This window comes from Lathamus discolor, chromosome 2, assembly GCF_037157495.1.
Source record: "Lathamus discolor isolate bLatDis1 chromosome 2, bLatDis1.hap1, whole genome shotgun sequence".
Taxonomy (NCBI): Eukaryota; Metazoa; Chordata; class Aves; order Psittaciformes; family Psittacidae; genus Lathamus; species Lathamus discolor.
Window position 1 is genome coordinate 96,955,874 of NC_088885.1, and position 19,323 is coordinate 96,975,196.

General features: G+C 41.6%; 1 protein-coding gene across 1 annotated transcript in view; it reads left to right on the forward strand.

The window, feature by feature from the left end:
• TMEFF1 (transmembrane protein with EGF like and two follistatin like domains 1) overlaps window positions 1-19,323 on the forward strand; it is a 119,669-nt gene that overhangs the window by 98,422 nt on the left and 1,924 nt on the right. The window contains exons 6-9 of the mRNA XM_065669325.1: window positions 8,692-8,840; window positions 9,690-9,755; window positions 14,361-14,484; window positions 18,577-18,735. Coding sequence (XP_065525397.1) covers window positions 8,692-8,840; window positions 9,690-9,755; window positions 14,361-14,484; window positions 18,577-18,735 — 498 coding nt within the window. The remainder of the gene's footprint in view (window positions 1-8,691; window positions 8,841-9,689; window positions 9,756-14,360; window positions 14,485-18,576; window positions 18,736-19,323) is intronic.

Below are 19,323 nucleotides of genomic sequence, written 5' to 3' on the forward strand. Positions count from 1 at the left end.
TTTGCAATGTGAAACATCTTTCCAATATAAAAAGTAGTATTGGTTATGAGGAGCTATATCCTCTGGTCTTGCACTGTGTTATGTGGTGTGTCCCTTTCCTCTTGCATGCCAAAGCATTGATGAATACCCAAATAAAACAATGTGCCAACATCTAATAATTGTCAGAAGGAATGTTTCTTTGAAAAGCATTTTAAAGTATATTGTGAGTTCAGGAAAATAATACGCAGAATGAAATCATGAACTGTGGAATAATGCAGGTTGGAAGGGTTCTCTAGGAGGTTTTTGGGTCTAGGCTTTGTTCCTGCACTGCAGCCGGGGTAGTTCACTTAGGTGACTCAAGGGCTTCTGCAGGAAAGCCCTGACCATCTCCATGAAGGGAGATTGGACATCTGGGCATCTGTTCAGGCTGCTTATTAGTTGAGGAATTATTTCCTTCTGTTCAATCAGGATTTCTCTCACCATGAGTTGCAGCTGTTATATTTGCCCCTCTACTGTGCACGTGTGAGAAGAGCCTTTCTCTGTCTGAATAACTGCTCCTGGGTTGTTGTTGACAGCAGTCACCTCCTTAGCCTCCTCTTCTTCATGCTGAACAATCCCATTGCCCTTAGCCATTCCTTACGCAGAACATGCTCCAGCTGTTTACCCATCGCAGTGGCTCACCACCAGACTCTCCCCAGTTTCTCAAAGTACTTGTTGTTACTGAGAAGTGCTAAAACTGGACAGAGTGCACCAGACAGGACTTGACAAGTGCAGGGTGAAGGACAACAGTAATATACCTTGCTCTGCTGGCGCTCCCGTGGACCCTCAGGTCATTTTTCGCAGAGCTGCTCCCCTGCCAGTCCTCCCGTAGTTTGTCATGTGGCTTTCCCTGCATCTTCAGCCTTCAGGAGGTTGCTCCACCTTGAATGGTCATTTTGAGTCCATCTTATGCTCAGTAACAACCTTCCTTTCCCTTAGTCCCTAAATGGGTGGAATAAATTTCATTACTTTTAGTTTAAAACATAATTTTTCTCTTTTTATTTTTTTTTTTGGTCTTTGATAAGGAAATCATTAACTTAAAATAGAAATAACCTCACTGTAAAGGTTCAAATGTGTTATGTTCTCAGTTTTCCCTATATTTTCGTTTTTAACAGATGAAATATGGAAATGAGATTCTGAGCACATTCAGTCTTTTTTTACTGTGTACTGTGCTGTCAAAGATCTGTTTTGACTCATAATGTAGATTTTCAGAAAAGATTGACAACTGATCCCTAAGTAGACCTTTTGAGATTAGCATTTTACGAGATCTGCCTTGGAAAGAAACTGTGTATCAGCAATATATAGATTCAAGTGGCCTATAATTTACACAGTGTCTGTTTTCACAATGCCCAAACCAGAAATCCAGAAGTGTATTAACACGTGGAAAGAGCAATATAGACATTTTTAAATCCCAGTCTATCTAACTTTTCTGTTAGAAGTATGTCACGCTGGCTTATACTTGCCTCTTTCGAACACTTTTTTACTCATCTACCATAGCCAACCTTTCTTTTTTTGGCCTTTTAAGGTCTGATATTGTATGCGGGTATTCATAAGGAAGGGTGTCTTAATCCTGTGCAAATGCAATTCAAATCTTTCTGGTCCAGCAGAGAAAAAGTCCTAAGTATCTGTGTGTAAAACAAAACACACAGTCACAAACAATAAAGGAAATGAACCTAAACAAGGGATTTAGTATTGTGTCAAGGGATTACTGAATCATGTAAAACTGAGCTACAGGAAATCCTGATATGAAAGAAATAGTATAATGGTCTTTTCATTATACTGACTATTAAGAAAATGAATTGATCCTAGGTGGATAATTATCCAGGTCCGGGGTTTTTTTAATGTATATTTTTAATGATCTTTGCAGCAGTGTGTGCCAAGTCTTTGAAGGTTTCTGTTATTCAAGGGTGGAAGGAGGGTTAGGTTGCTCTTGTGAGAGCAAGCAGCGGTTCACCACATATGCTGCTAGAAGCTCACTGCAGGAAAGGACTGAATTTCTACAGTGGTCAGAGCAAGCCGTTCCATGAAATTAAAGAAGGACAAGAAGGAAAGTAGCTGAAGCTTATGGCATTGAAAGGGTCTTCTGCATTGCTGGGTGGAAGTAAAGGTCAAGAGGGTGTTCAAGCAGGGCACAGAGAAGTTTGTAGAATTGAAATCTACTCTTTCTTTTTTTTTGGTCCTATAAAGGGTTTTGAAAAAAGATGCGAAAAACCTTCATGAAAATACAGCTCTAGACAATTAGGTAGAAAAATCACTTTGAAATCCAGATTTTCTTAGTTCAGGCTTCATCTGCAAAGAATTGCACACAAGGGAAGAAACATCAAATGAAAGATAATCCTTCATTTGACATGGTTATCTTCTTAACTGCAATTGCAACACCTCTGCTATTTCAATTCACCTAGATTTATTCCATCAAGCATACCCTTATCCATTTGTGTGCATTTCACACACTTTGTTTTATTCTAGTGCTTCCATTTTACATTTGTAAGCAGATGTGCCAATAAATAGATGAGTACCTGTGAAAGCTTACTATTGCAGTTGGCTATTGGGAAGGGGCAGCAAGCAGCACTCTGTCAGGGCAAGTCAGAAAAATACATTTGTAAGCAAATCCCAGATGGGCACAAATGCAACAGCCTGTTCTGTTGGTTGGAAACAGTAGTCTCTCAGTAGCCAAGCCCACTCCACAAGTCTGTAATGCTTTTCCTTTCCCTTTTTTCTCTCTTTTCTTTGAATCTACCATGGTTTTTAAGCACACAGAACTTCCAACAAACCACGTACACCTTGAAGCCTGAAAACAAAAAAGAGCCTTGAAATGTGTTCTGATCTCTGGGGATCTAATTAATTTACTGATAGCAGCAAGTGCTCTTACAGCCTAAGCTCATTTCAGATGTGTCACATCATTTTACTAAACACGTTTTCTTTGTTACACCTAGTAGCCCCTAATAAATGAGCTGCACATTCTCATTTCGTATTTATTAAAACCACCTAGAATTTTTTTTTGGTTTAATTATAGCACTTTGTACTTTCCTGAAGTTAAAATGCTCTTCTGTTTAACTAATGGTGTTGATGAACGAACGATACACAGGCAACTTCTAAAAGCACATTGTCACAGCAAGCTGGTGCCTTTTTCATAGGATGTCAACTCTCTGGTGACAGGAGACAAAACTAAAGTCTTTTCTAGTACATCAGAAAAACACCTGAATATGTCTTGTTGATGTTCCAGGGCTAAGCAAGGGAAAAGATCTGTCTGAGGACACTGAGCAGCAACCCTCTCTAGGAAGATATCACAACTTGGTTTAACTACGTGTTTCAATCCTTTTGGTTAAAACCAGTAGGAATGTTATTGTGAAAAAAAGACTCCTGTAGTGCTCTGACTCTTTTTAATCCAATGTGACTTTTACAGCAAGCTGTTACAACAAAAACTTGAAGCACTCATTCACTTCTTTCTGGTGTGAAACATCAAGCACTTCAAGGCATTGTTAGTGCATGATTCTGTTAACTGACATTTTCTTAAATGACCAACTCTTTTCTTCTGAAGGTTGTGCTGAGCAGCCACACGTCAGGCTGAAGGCATCAGCTGGGTTTGGAACTTGATGGTCGTAAGGTTCTTTCCAACCCTAGCTATTCTATGATTCTATTCTATGATTCTTTATTTTCATAGGACACCAAGCAGGTGTCCCGTCATGTTTGTCACACAACAATTTATGCTGGCACCGCTGCTGGACTTGAGGCAGTTCTTCCTGGAAGTTATTCCAGATAACAGGAGTAAATAATTGAGAGCCTTGAGAAATACACTATGATGTTTATGAGTATTCTGGCATTTTTATTTTGCAAGCTTTCAACAAGATTACTTTCTCTTTGTGAAAATTTCCATGATTCTAGGTTTTCTTTCCCAAGATCCCTCCTGATCTTGGGAGTCGCTCCCCAGAAATAAACATACCCATCAGAGCATTTGCCTGAGGGATGGGGCTAAAGCTTTGGCTGCCTCTAATTAGATATCTCTAATTGTATAACCTAATATTTTTATGCTGGGCATGCGAATTTAGGAATATGATCAAAACCTTTGCATCCCTTTGCCCTGAAGCTAGGTTTTCAGGCTAGCACCTGTATCAAACTGGTGGATGGAGGAGTCCAGCCTTGGGGCAGGGCTGCCATTCATCAGTCATTCTGCCCAAGTCATGCTGGAAAGTGTCCATAGCTGAGCTTGGGAAACCGCGTGTGGCACTGCTGCTGTGGACGTCTGTACATGGACACAGTGCTGGTGGGAGCTAAGGCAGAAGTAAGAAGTGCTTAAAAGGTGAGATATTAGGAATTTTACAGTTAGGGTCTATTCTCTCCTCTCTGGGTGCCCCTCCTACATATCCTGTTCCCCCTTCATGATCTTGAGTTTTTCCTGCCCTCCCTTCCCCAGCAGCTTTCTGTATTGTCCTCTGCTGTCTTTGTGTCCTCTTGCTGGAGTAAAAGGAACAGATTACAACCTGTGGCTTCAATTCTGTGTCCAGTTTCAGTCTTCAGCTGTGAAGAAAAACAAAGCCCACAGTTGTACCTCACACAGCTTCTCCTGCCTGCAAAAGCCCAGATAAGATTTCTGCCCTTTGAGGCCCTGCTTTTAGCTCACTAACACTGTCTGCTGCACCTTCTCCCATGCTTTGTGTGCTGTTTGTACAGTCTGTGGGATGGTTCAGCCCCATGGGGGCTTTCTTAGCCTTGGGCTTTGACTTCTTCCTGGCTGCAGGACTCAGACTCATTGGTGTGGGATGTGGTTCCCCTCAGAAGGATGTATTTTCTGTCATCTCCTCAGTACCAAGCTATTGTTTGCTCTTTGTGGCTCTCTGACTTCAGATGTTGGAACACGTTTTTAGCATTTCGTAGTGGGTTCATTTGGGGATCTTCCAATACTTTCCTGGGCTGCCTTTTCATTTCAGTCTGTGGTGGTGGTCCTGTCCTTTTGCAGGCACCCAGCCGCCAGTTTCAATGTGTTTGATGTGCAGCATCAGAGCAGCAACTTGCTTTCCCACAGTTTTACCTTCCTTCACAAACACTGAGCAGCTAAAAACATTTTTGTTTCATGTTTTCTATCGAGAGCAGCACTCCCCACATTTCACTGCTCTTGTCTCATGATTTGGCACTTCCTGCAGTCCTGGCTGTATTTCGGATGTAGTACCAACTAGCTATGAGCAAGGACAACGTCACTGCACCCTATATGGACTCTCTAATGGGTACAGGTTCCTAACATGTGCTCCTGGCTCCCTCTCTGGCACCCTACTGCATCCATGGAGACTCTGTATCAGATCATCAAGTCACAGCCATGTCCCCATCTTAAGTCACTCCCTTTCAGCCCTCTGGAAGGCTTCAGACTTTTCTGTTGGAATAATGAAACATAATAGTTTCAATCTGTTTAGGTACATCAGTACAGTTCAACTGTTCATTATTGCAGTGTACATAAACCACCCTCTTTTACATGCCAGACAGCTCTGTCAAAGCATCTACACCAGTACCTTAACAGCCAGGTGAAGGCCAGATGTACCATTTGGTATTATGGTCTTAGGCAAAGAAGCAGCTAATGGCTTCAGGCAGACAATTAGATGCCATGCTGGGCGAGAGCATCTGAAATTGAACTCCTGAAGTCAGGAGCTGCGATAAACATAGACTGGTTGTAAATTCTGGTTAATGCCTGGGCTAAGCAAGAGATCTGTCTCATGGCTCTTTAATAACTGGACATATCAGATTCAGCAGCTGGGAAGTTGGACTTCTGCAGATAGACCACAAACTAAGGGCCTGGGCTCTGGAGAGAAGAGGTGGCCTGAAAGGCTGTGCCCTTGGACAGAAGAAGGGTGCCTGAAGGGAGGATGGTGTGGATCCTGAAAGAGGGGGCAGATGCTGGAGATCAGGGACACAAATGCCAGGGGATGCCCCAGCATCACAGTTGGTTTTGTGGTCAGCAACAGCTGGTAAGAGTGAGCCACAGTGAGGCAGGCACAGGACCATCCACCCCATCTCCCATGGGGAAGGGCGGTCAGTGCCTGGGGAGCACGTGTGTGAGCAGCATGGGTACGGATGGGCAGCAGGCATGTATTCCACTGGTTGGATGGGTCTGTCCAGCTGGCGAGACCCATCTAGCCTGTGGGTGGAAAACACATGTGGCTGCCAGCTGGTGGTGGTCTGTAGTGCCAGCGGGGCCCTGATGGGGATTTGGTGTGCTTGCAGGCCTGCAGCAAATCCCAGCATCCAGACTGGCAGCAGGCTGGCGTTTCGCTCACTCCCACCCCTGGCAGTCACAAAGTCTGTCCTGCAAGGCTGTTGCAGCTGGTCAGTGGGCTTCGGCTGCTTCATGCTGCCCCAGCACTTACAGAAGTGTCACAAGCTTTCCTTTTGTAGTTTTTGGTGTTGGTTTTTGTTATCATTTTCCTGCCTTTAGAAGTAAATTTTAAAATATGAAAGGAAATTTTTGTACATTGAAAAAATTCTTGGAGCTAAGACTGAGAGCGTTTGTCAGAAAAACGGGGTCAGGAATTCACAACTACCCCCAAACCAAGCATTTGGCAATGCTAAGAAAGTAAACATTTCAGATTAGATGCTAAATCTAAACACAGCGAATCACGCAAATGTATGCAGCTTCTAAGCAGTTTCGATTCTTGCCTGTAATGTCACCAAAGGGGAGAAAAAAATACTTTCAAGACTCACCTTATTTGTCACTAAGGATGACAAATCCCAACAGTAATTACAGTGCTACAGACCTTGGATGGTGACTGCAGACTGATTTAGTGCAGTTTGAACATAGAAATACAGATGGAATCAGTCTAGAGATACCTGTACCAATGTGACAAGGAGGGGTGCGTGCAGGCAGTGGTGGTTCCTGAGCTTTAAGACTGTGTGAAGGTATCTGTAAGCACATAGCCGGTGTTATACAAATTAGGAATAGCTGTCTGCTCAAGTGTGTTAATAAATATGCACAGCCTTTTATTTGCATATAGTAAATCCTGTTAAAGTCCTCATTAGGCTTATTAGGCTTAAAATCATGTGGGAGCATGTAGACAAAAGTGTCCTTCCTTTCCTGGGTCTAAAGCTTACAACCATTACCATTTCTAGTAAGAAAAAATATCATATGTTCATCATATTGCTATTTAGTGGCTTCATGAGTGCTTTGAGGTGGGTTACTAAGAGGTACAGAGAATTAATACTGGGGCAGTACCATTAGGTGCACTTAAAAACCTGCTTGTACTAGAGGTGTTGTCTAGCAATAACCTGAAGTTCACAGGCATGAAATATTACTGGCAAAATTAGCACCTGTAAATTTTGACAACAAAAGCTGTGGGTGGATAAAGAGTGAAAGGTACACTGGCCATCTTCAGGGCTTCTGCAGCACGGAATTGGGTCCTGCTGCAAGGTCTGTTACTGACTTGAGACACATACATCTATTTAATAGTTTGATTGTACCTGGAACAGCTGGAAAGAACATAGAAACTCTGGGAAATTGGTAGCTCAGGGGTTTTTTTCCCCACCCTGTGTTTTATAACAGTGAATTGTGATGAAGCTAGCAGCAGCTTCTAGAAGTCAGGCCATGTGCCCCGTATGCAGAGCATTCTGGTAAGGAGAGGATCATGTACCCACTGGCACCTCCTCAGAGGATGTATAGCAGCTCTTCTTGCTCTCAGAGCATCAGGAGGAGCTCAGCTGAGCACTGGACATAGTACCCACCTTGGCCCATGTTCTGCAGCCAAACTCCTTACTTTTCCCAGGCAGAGCATAGCTTGCAGAGCAAAGTGAAACACACACAGAAACTATTATTCAAAAACAGAGGTTCAGTTAAAAAGTAAAATATTGATTAAAACAAGAGGGCTGGAGATTTGACAGCCGGAAAGATTTCCTATGACATTCATACCTGTAAAATTTCAGGCCTTTTTGCTAGGGTAACAAAGCTGTCTGACTGAACACAGGTAAGTCACAGCCCTACCTAAGTCTTTGGCCATCCTACATTTGTGTGGTTAGGAACCAGCTACATGCTAGGTCTTCATTTCTCCTACTTTCATTTGAAAATCCCTAGTTACAAATTATATGGGAAATGCCTCATCTAAAACAACCAAAGTGTTGATTTGATGCAGTATAAAATAACCCAGATTGCATAATCCTGTTTTAAATACAACATAAAAGCCCCCACCGTTAACTTTCAAAGGTATAAATGAAAGGTTGAAATGACACACTTAACTGAGCATATTGATTCTGCACAGCCTCTGAAATAGAAAATATCTTTTTACTGCTCAACAGAAATGGGAATCCTTTTCTGTCTGTTTCCCTCTTAGGGATCCTGACGACCCCCAAAAGTAGAATATTCATCTGGTTTTGAGAACAGACATCACAAACTCTTATATTAATGTAGTAAATCTTCCTAGCAATGTGTTATCAATTTACAGGTGTTAATCAATGAGATTGATGTCACAGTAAAATGACAGGAAACATCAATGCCTTATTAAAAAGCACACTGAAGCACTGACTCATAATTTTGTACCTTCTGCTTGGAAGCCTGAGACGTCAACAGATTCTTCAGCATCCTCATGCAGCATGCTCTTCTCCCCTGGCATTAATGTATGAGCTAGCGTTTGCTAAGGATTCAACATAACTTAATTCTTGTTTGCTGGATGTCAATTTTGTTTTGCTGTATGTTTGAATTAACAGGTGTGTATGTAATATAGACTGCAGTGGATACAGTTTTAATCCTGTATGTGCTTCTGATGGAAGTTCCTATAACAATCCATGCTTTGTTAGAGAAGCATCATGTCTGAGGCAAGAGCAGATCGACATCAGGCATCTTGGACACTGCTCAGGTATGCTTAATTTTGGTTTTCTGGTCAATGTAAGCTGTGACATAAGTGAGCTCGGTACAGCTTTCCCGTTTCCATTTTTGATCAGAAGTCACTGATCCAGTTAGCAGTGAACTTCCGCCTGTATTTTAGAGTTTCCCATACAGAGGTATGTTTGCACTACATACATACGTGCTGTGTTTACAATACCTTTCTTTGCCTGATGTTGCCTGGAAAGGCAAGGAAAGCTCTTACAAGGATTTAAGTGATAGTCCAATGTGTCTTACATGAGGGTGTGGTGAGAAGTATGAGTGCAAAAGGAATACCAGTGGAAAGGAAATGTCCCCTCTTGCTGCTATGGGCTTTACAATGTGCTTCCAAGGTAAGTCAAGTTAGGCTATGATTGCACAAATACCCATTTCTTTTTCCCATGTTGGAATGATCCACTGAATCCCTTTGGTCTACTGCCTTATAGCTAGTCATGTGCATGACTCTTCAGTTCTGGTATCTTGCAGTTAGGACTTTCTCCTGGGAATAAAAGCTTTCCACTATCTCTTTGCCAGTTACATCTAGGTCAGTAACTTGGACAGTTCCAAAACCAAAAGCAGACTGTCACCAAAATAACCTAGGCCCATACCACAGAAAAGTTGTAGTTCAAAGCCTACAGCTTAAGGTGTGCCAAGTCTTGGTCTGGACACTGGGTTACTGACCTGGTGCGCAGGTGGTATGGGAGGAGCAATGTGGGAATGTGTCCAGTTTTACTGCAATTTAAATAATTCTTTGACTACTATTCTGGCTTCTCAATGACATACATGTAGTGGTCTGGAAATAAGCCTTTCCTAATAGCCATCAATGCATGTATTTATCATCTAGAAACAGATGACACGAACATCGTTGGAAAGAAAGAGGATGGCATGCAGTATCGGCCAGAGGTGAAAGGTACTGTGCTGACTGTGTTGTTTGGTTACAGTTTCACAAGACTGAAAAAGAGAGCATGCAGGTCCCTTCTTGTCTGCCTTACAGCTTTGATTTCTGTAACTGAGACAGAGCTGTTAACAGCTTCTTTCTTACAGCGTGTTGCAAGGCTGGAAAGAAGATGTGCAGGATTTTTTGTGAGTTTTGCCTGCTGTATTCATCTAAGATGCTCAGCTGCTCACCACCCTATGCAGTGGTCGCAGGCTTAAACTCCCCACAAGTGCTGCGAAAATTACTTTACTGGAAGACACCAAGCTGACATTCCTGATGCAATGACATAAGACTCCCACCTGTGACCCCATCTTTTGTGTTAACTTCTGGGGGAAAAAAAAAAGCAGATTCTGTATTTGTTAGGTTATTTCAAAATATTTTCAATAAACTAATAAGCTGAGCCACACTGCTTTAAAATGTTTTACCTATATGAACCTTACCTTACCTTTAATAACCTTAGTATAAATGAAATAGGGCAGAGTTTCACTTTCTGCTCTGTTATTTTACCTGGTAGTAGCCCATGTGTTAGGTACATTCTCAGAACAAAAATATATGCTTCTGCATGTCATGACTCTTACTCAAAGTGTTGTTGTCCAGGAAAAAAATGCCTCTGTCTTTTTCAAGTTACTGCCAAAAGGCAGATCTGCATAGGTGTTGACTTTTCTCCTCTTTTCTAACAAATAGTGGCACTGTTAGAACAGAACAGAACAGAATAGAACTATTTCAGTTAGAAGGGACCTACAGCGATCATCTAATCAGCCTGACAAATTCAGGACTGACCAAGCTAAAGCATGTTGTTAAGGGCATCATCCAAATGCCTCTTAACTTAAAGCACTGGCAGGCCTGGGACATCAACCATCACTCTAGGAAGCTTGTTCCAGTGTTTGACCACCCTCTCTGCAAAGAAATGCTTCCTAAAGTCCAGTCCAAAGCTTGCCAGCACAGCTTTGAACCGTTCCCACATATCCTGTCCGTGGATTCCAGTGAGAAGAGACCAGCACCTCCCTTTCCACTTCCCCTCCTCAGGAAGCTGCAGAGAGCAATGAGATTGCCCCTCAGCCTCCTTTTCTCCAAACCAGACAAGCCCAGAGTCCTTAACCAATCCTTGTAGCACATTCCTTCCAGCCCTTTCAGTCCACAGACACCCACTACAACATCTTGTTTTCTGTCACTCCACCCCTCACCCAGAGGCTCTCAACCACATCAACACTAACTGGAAAGGGCTGCACAGTCAAACCTCTTCCTTATGTACAGTGTGACACCTCCACCTCACCTGCCTTGCCTACCCCTCCTGAACAGCATGTAGCCTTCCTTCATCCCAGCACTCAGTCACGGGATTCCTTCCACCAAGGCTCACTGATACCAATTACGTCAGTTCTGGGAACTAATCAGCACTTCCAGTTCATCCCACTTGTTTCTCATATTACGTGTGTTGGTGTACAAGCATTTCAGGTATGTTCCTGAGACCTCTGTGCACCCAGGAGGGTACAAATATTCCCACTAGTATTGCTGCCGTAAGCGATGTCATGCCAACCCTCGGCTTGTCTACTGCAATGCTGCTGGTATTCCCTTTCCCCTCTGATTCTAATTTAAAGCTCTCTCAACCAGTTTCTCCAGCGCATGCCCAAAGTTGCATTTTCCCCTTCAGGGCAGGTGGATCCTATCAGGCTGCAACATACCTTGTGTCTCAAAGGCTCTTTCATGGTCTGAAAATCCAAAGTTCTGGTGCAAGCACCAGTCCTGGAGCCGGGTATTGCTATCCTGGGCTCATCTGTTTCTTCCAAAGTCTGCCCTCACTATTGGGAGGATTTAGGAAAACGCTACCTCTGCTCCCAGATATTTCAGCATTCTTCCCAAAATGTCTTTTAATTGATCTCAGGCTTTTTTCTGCTACATCATTAGTACCCACGTGAAAGAGCAGGAATGGACAGTAATCTGAAGGTTGTACTAAGCTCTTTAATCTTGTGATGACATCCCTAATTCGGACCCCAGAGAGGCAGCAAAATTCCCTAAAAAGAGGGTCCAATCTGTAAATGGGATGCTTCCATTCTGCACAGGAAGGAATCACTGATGATGATAGCTTGTTGTTTCTCCTCAGTGCCAGTTTGTTTCTCCTCAGTGCCAGTCTTCATACATGTTTTGTTCTGAGGGGTGAGTATCCTCTCTGTTAGCTCTGGTCTCTATTTCTTGTTGTCATTATGCTTGTTTTGCCTTCTCATGGCACCTCAGACTAAAGGCATCCCACCATGACATTCAACATTCCTTTTGTTCTTCTTGAAAAGCCATTCATTGCCAAAAAGCTCTGTATATTTTTCTTTTTTCACAAATTCTCTTATTTTCACTCCATATGATGTACCAGTTGGAATGATTTAATGTCAATTTTCACTTACATTATGAAGGCATAAAAGGCGCCAAATGCAGTATACATCTTATTATGTGATGTAATGAAACACCACTTTTGGTTCCTATTCAGAAGAAGTTACAGCCTTTTATTCATTGCATATAAATTGCTCTTGAAATCTAGTTAGTGGAAAAAAACTTTGTATATAATTATTATTATTAATGTGTACAGCTTGTGTGGTCTCAAGTTTGGCAAATGATGTGCACAGAGGGAATATGCCTTGTGCAGAAATCGTGTTTTGAAATTTTTCAATGCAGTAGTTGTGTCTCTCGAGATAGTGAAAGCCGGCTTTGAGTGACTTTTTCTTCCAGTACAAGAGAATAGTCCACACTTCTGTTTGCTGCTGCTTTAAATTCCTTTGGGTTACTCTTGTTAAACCCTGTTCTATGAATGCTTAACACCTCCTAGTCTCTAGAACCACAGTCGTGACAGTCTCCTTCTCCTGCAGTGCAAGTGGCTTACTAAAGTTACATCAGCAAGGTCTCTTTTCCTGGATTCAGCTGGCTTTCCGATTTTGTTGTACCAAATCGGGGTTTCAGGTGTTGCGCATGCCTCTTCCTTCTTCTGTTGAAGCATCTGAACTAATATATCTGGTCACTCTTTCAAGGCTCCTATACCAGTTAAACCTTCCACTTTGAAGCTCTGAAGCAGTCTTGCAGGCCTCTCAGATTAAAAGTGGATTCCCATCATTAGGTGGGTAAATGTCTGTTTTACACTAGGAATCATCTCCTGCATTTAACAAGTTTTGCCTCTGACTTGGGTGGCTGTGGCCATCCCACCTGTTAAAGCATGCATCTTTCACTGGGCCTCACATTCTGTATTAGTGCAATGTGCATGGCACAGCTATATGAACAGACTAAGGCTAAGCTGGGCAGAGCCTTGGGTAACATGGTCTAGTGCAAGGCACCCCTGCCCGTGGTAGGCGGGGTGGAACTGGATGATCTTAAGGGCTTTCCAACCCAAACCATTCTATGATCTATAATTGTATGTAGCTTGTTATTAGCCTTGGATCGGGACCAAATGTGACAGTAATTACTGCTTGGAGGAGGGAGGCAACAGTTTTGGGATGAGACATCCCCACTTTTCTCCTCTTAGACATGCCACAACATAGTCTATTGCATCAGGGCAGTGGTGGACATCTTGTCAATGTTAGGCGATGTTCTTCCCTTTTATCAAGTCTTCTGTATCTTTGAAGCACAGCCTGAACCAACAGTCTTCCTTATATCTAAAACCTCTGATAGATTTTCTTTTTCTCCTAGAACAAATTAGCAAGCATTCCAGAAGATGTTTGGGGCAGACCTAAACCAGCAGCTCTTTCTTGCTGGTGTTATTTCAAGTATCTGCAATTGTATAAGATTTCTTCTTCAAAGTCCCCTTTTGCTTGGCACCTGCAGTTCCTTATAATCTTGTACTTGTGATGCTACAGTCTATTGCTATGGAAATGAACATATTCCACAATTACACTCACATCTTTAGATCCCTGCTCTATAGAGAAATTCTTTATGAATTACCAAGTGTTTAGGACTGTTTTTATAGAAAACATTTGGGGAAAGAACGGTTGAAAATATATGCAGCTTTAGATAGTTTTAGTAACAAGACAGAAGCATGAAAGATGTTGGAACAGAAGGGACTGCCTTCCTGTGCTGAGCTGTGCTGAGTTCCCTCTCCATAAAACCATTTCTTTGAGGAAGACCGGTGGTGTAGTGTGTTTGATTTCAGCTATAGCAACCAGTGGTACCAGTCAGATCTGGGTTTTATTGAGTTGTTTTCTGCCCAGTAATAATAAAATGTGGTTCAGATTCTTTCTAACCCTTCACGGTTTCTTTCCTCTGTTTAGGCATGGGAGAGAGAGCTCTGTATTAGTTCTTTGTCCCAGTGCCACTGATAAAGCTTCTGCTGATCTTCCTGCATTGGTTTGATTCTGTCATGAATACTTTCCTCCTTTCAAGAAACCTGACATAAGAAGCATATTTAGATGTCTCTGAGGATCATTTTTCAGTGCAGTACATTCTAGCAAATCTCTAGGTGCCTCTGAAACTTCACCCTTAAGCTTTTGCTTTATTATTCTGTGTTCCTCTATTTGCTACAAGTTTTTAAGGATATGCTTTTCTTGGCTGAGTTTTTTTAATGAATATCATACAGCCACTTATAATCATTTATGTACATTTCTTTTCAAGATGCCAGCGATCAAAGAGAAGACATTTACATTGGAAACCACATACCTTGTTCAGAAAGCTTCAATGGCTACTGTATACATGGAAAATGTGAATTCATTTATTCCACTCAGAAGGCTTCCTGCCGGTAAGTTCTGCATGCCTCCAAAGTGTGCTTGAAATTGCTGTAAAGCTTAATCAAAATGCTCTCTAGCCATAATTACAGCATGTACCAATTTGCACTTATCTAAGCAGTGGCACAAGGGCTGTATCCCTATGCTGTGGGTAGCACCCAGCTGCTCTTGACATGTGGATGATAGTGCCCAGAGGAGACACTTGGTCAGTCAGGTAGTTCAGAAGCTTAATATCCCTGAAGAGTGTGGCCTTAGTGTTGTCCTCTTATTTTCAGCTGCTAAATCCTAGGTAGAGAGAGAAAAACCCACAAAAAGAATGCCTTTGCCTTGCATGGTTTCTCTGTATGACTGCTTTCCCCATAGACCTCTCAGTCTGTTTTTATACTATCTGTGCATTTTATTGCTCCTGTCATAAACTCTCTCTAGAGTATCAATCTCTTATTTTTAACATTTATTGTCCTTTTCACAGTAATAGGCTTCATCTAGAGAGTATAATATTGCAACATGTTTCTTAGCCCACACTGTTTGTCTACAGTGTAATCTAGCAGCTCAGTACTCTCAGCATAAAGCCACTCAGTGTTTCCTAGTTTATCTGAATGTTCCAGTTTATTTCCCCCAGATAATATTTTTCTTTACGTTTCACCAACTGAATTCTGCAACTTTGTTTGCCTCAAAAAATGAAATTAATTGAAAAAGTTTTTTTTACAGAAAATGGCCACTTTTTCTTCATGATATGTAGTGCCCTACTTATTAGGAGCTTTCACTCCTGAACTTCTGTCTTGCAAGCTTGTACTTTCAGATTAATGTGGTCAAAGACGCTATAACTCTTTGCTTCCATTTGCTTTGGAAAATTCAGCTGTAAATCCATTAGATACTATCAGATTTTGTCCCTTGATCTTTATTGATCACGGATATTAAGGAGGAGTTGCACTGCCAAGATTTAAGGGTTTCCAGACTGATCAGAGATCAGGAAGCCCAAAAGGCAAAGCCAATATGGTTGTCAACTTCAGCATGTGGAAGCTTATATCATTCCTTTTGCCATCCAAGACCCTTTCGTGTTTATTTTCACCTTTCCAGTAGGATTTACTTGTTTTTCCCTTTTCTTTGGACAGAACCAAGAGAGCTCAAAATGGCTTTGCTTCTTTTGGGAAACTGGGTGCATCCCCCACATCATCTTGATGGGCATTATGCAACACTATTTGAATACAGTGTTCTTTTAATCTAGAGCTGTATGTAACACAGTTTCTGATGGGTTTGTCCCCAAAGTATTCAAAATAGAGGTATTTAAAGGAAAAAGTTCCTGGCTGATTTTTATTTTTTTTTTTTTATATTTCTTGAACTTTTGTTTTTCTGTAAGGAACTAATCACGTAGAAATTTATTCATTAATGATTCAATTACTGTTCTATCATGCAAATATTATTACTCTAATAGTTACTGATAGGCAATGTTTCAATGAATTTAGTTAATGTACTGTCCCTTTATATGCTACAATTACTATTACTAATTACTACCTTCAGTTATTTATTTGAACAGCCTCAACACTGTCTCAGCACTGGACCTTGCACAAAAACCTTCACATGGTTCCAGTCAAGAATTTCTGATTGTCAGTTCTTAACCCTAAGTATCAGATCTCCTTTGGATTTTTCTTGGCTATTTAAATACTGATGGTATCATATTTTATCCATGTTTCCTACTAGAGCAGAGTTAATAAGGAAAGAAACTATTTATATCAAACAGCAATCTGCTGTAGTAATCAGGTACTTCTACCAAAGAAAAAATTCTCTCCTTCTCTGACAAGGAACGTATCATGATGAGTGCTGAGGGCAGATTGTTATTTTCAAATGCTTTGTGTTCTCATACACATTTAGCATGTACATTGTTTAATTTGGCCCTCATTTCCTGGTAGTGATCTATGTGAGGTTTCAGATGATCTAAAAAATGCAGCAAATACCTGTGCAGGACAAATTGGCTTTCACTGAGGGCAATGAATCTCCCTGCTCATTGTACAGCAGCCCTCCAGGACTTGCAGCAGGCAGGTGGAAGGAAGGTTTTGGAGTAGGCTGTTGCATAATATTTAGTTTAGCAGCCTTTGCACATCTATGATCTGGTGTATCTGCTGCAGCCCTGTAGTTCTTCCCCTTCCTTATGACAGGCTCCATCAATGAGGCACATGTCAATCCTTTGCAGAGAACTTCTTTACGATGACTCAGTTGACTTATCAGCATATTTTGATAAGCCCATGCTGACCTCTATTTATCCTGCTATTGTATTAATGCTATATTATCTTGCTATATGTTAATGCAGCAGAATGCTTTTTAATCTGTTCTACCAGTTTAAGGTAGCTTAAGCTAGTGTCCACTAGTTTAAGTGAAGCTTAAACTTCATCCCATCGCCAATATAGTTCTTAACACGAGCACTTCTTCTTTACAGGAATTCAATACTCCTGAATCTCCATTCAATATTCCTCAGAAACAATTTCCTGTGCCTTCAGTGTTTCTGAGAAAACATCTTTGAATTATTTGTGCCCCCTCTGCTTTGCTTTGCTTTCTTCTTTAAAGCAATTCTCACATTAATCACACTTTGTTACCTTCTTTAATGAAAACAAAAGCAAAGTAACAATGAAAATCCAGTCCTCTCCACTAGAAAGAAGTTTTCTTCCTTAAATTGTTTCTTTTTGCATTATTACCGAAGTATTCCCCATCCTCTTCCTTCATGTATGCTAATACACATTTCTCTTGATTTTCTTCCTAATCATTACTGAGCTTACATGCAGTACACAGTATTTTCTTTAATAACTCTGCTCTTACAGGAACTTGTTTTGTGCCTGAACCAAAACTCCTTACACAGCAGCTGATGGCTGGAGAAAGTAGAGTCACAAGATTATGAACATGTAAACCCCAATTGTTGTCCCTGCATGCAAAGGGGGATTAGGAGTTGCATTAGCAATTGTAGGAATGGCTGTGGAGTACTTATTTTGTTCCTCCAAACAGAATTAATTCCTATCCTAGCACAAAACGTTTTGATGGATGAGACTGATTTTGTGTTGCATTCAGCTCTGTCTGATCCAGTTTACAAAAGGGTTGTTTCTCCGCCTGTGTGTGAACATTTCTTCTCCATCTTTCTACCATACAGCTGAAGGCTAATTGTATGTAATCCAGTTGCCGTGGATGATGCATTTGCATCAGTGAGTTTAAAGGACAGCTGTACAAGGAACTTGCTCAGGGATGTAGGTGGTGGACTTACATTCCGTAGACTTCAGCTCAGTGTCTTGGGTGGCTCTTGCCTTTCTGTGTTGTGCTTCAGCCTCTCTTGCCTTCCAACATGAATTGTTCCAGAGCATATTTTCTCTGCCACCTTCACTGCTGGCACATCTGGCATTCCCTGAACTTATGCTGCTGATCAGGAGCAGCCTCTGCTGTGTTTCTCACTGAGCTAACTGCTGCTTTGCTCAGGCAAGCTATCATTTAGAGCAGCTGCTTCTCTTCCATCTCCAGCCATTTCTCCCCCATCCCTAGCCAATTCTTATGGATTCTTCCATGAACTCCCACTTTAACACTGTGGGCCCCTGTGTTTTCTAACCCAGCCTCCAGTAAATTTTACTTCAGTGACAAGGCAGGAGGGAGTTTGATGCTGGTCTTGTCTGATAGGTTTTGCAGGATTCCACTTCTGTAGACTGCAGCTGGAAAAGAGATCTTCCTTTTCCCACATTTTTCAAGACTTCTCTTCCTCTTTGTCATGTCTCTCTCATACTGGCATTGCAGCTGAATGAGCATGCTCACGTGTTTCCTGAGCATGCTTCTTTAAGCATGCTTCATTTAACCTCCTCTACTTATTTCACCTAGTTGCTTTATTCTTCCTAAATACCGCCCCAATTTAATAATGATCCCACAAGTTTCTTTTGCCACATGAGGACATTCACCATGCTGGTGTGTTCTCAGAGGGATGCCAGTAACTGAATCCATGAAAGCAGAGCACATCTCCACACCTCCACCTTCTCACCAACTCTTTCTCAGCTGGCGTCACCTTGAACTCCTTATTCCATCTGCAGAATGACTGGGCTGTTTTCAAATTACAGATTCCCTAAAATATCCCTTTTCTTTTTCAGGTGTGAATCAGGATATACTGGACAGCACTGTGAAAAGACAGACTTTAGTATTCTTTATGTTGTCCCAAGCAGACAAAAGCTTACGCATGTCCTTATTGCAGCAATAATTGGAGCTGTACAGATTGCCATTATAGTTGCAATTGTCATGTGCATAACAAGGTAGGTAAAGACAAAAACAGTGAAAAATTACACATTGTATGGATATACTTATTTTGTATTGAAATGTTTAACACCCATAATTTTATGTGCTTTATCCCAAAATATCCACATAAAAAGTACCTAGTGACTGAAGCTGTCGGATTATGCAACATCCTATTGCCTTTGCTTTTTTGGTCACAAAAGACACATTTGTTTAAACTCACAAACCACCAGTAACTGCTCTGAATCCCCAGATCAAATACCCAGCAGAAGAGATCAGCCTTGAAACACATCCAAAAGGTCAGCTACTGCGCTAGACCTTCACTGAACTTACTCAAGCATTGCTGGTATCTCATAGAAGCTATAATCCCTACTCCCGCCCAGTGAAACCAGAGAGGTTGACAAGATGCTGTTCTTTGCAGTACCACTGTAAATGGTGTTACACGGAGGGAGGAGTATCCCTCACACTATATATGCTTTCTGAAAATTAATGTGCATCTAGTCCTGTTATTAGTCACCCTCCATGGGAACCTATTTTATACAACTTGAAGACACACAAGCACAGAGTTCAAGTTTCTGGGTTGTCTCAGAGTGTCACCCTGTATGAAA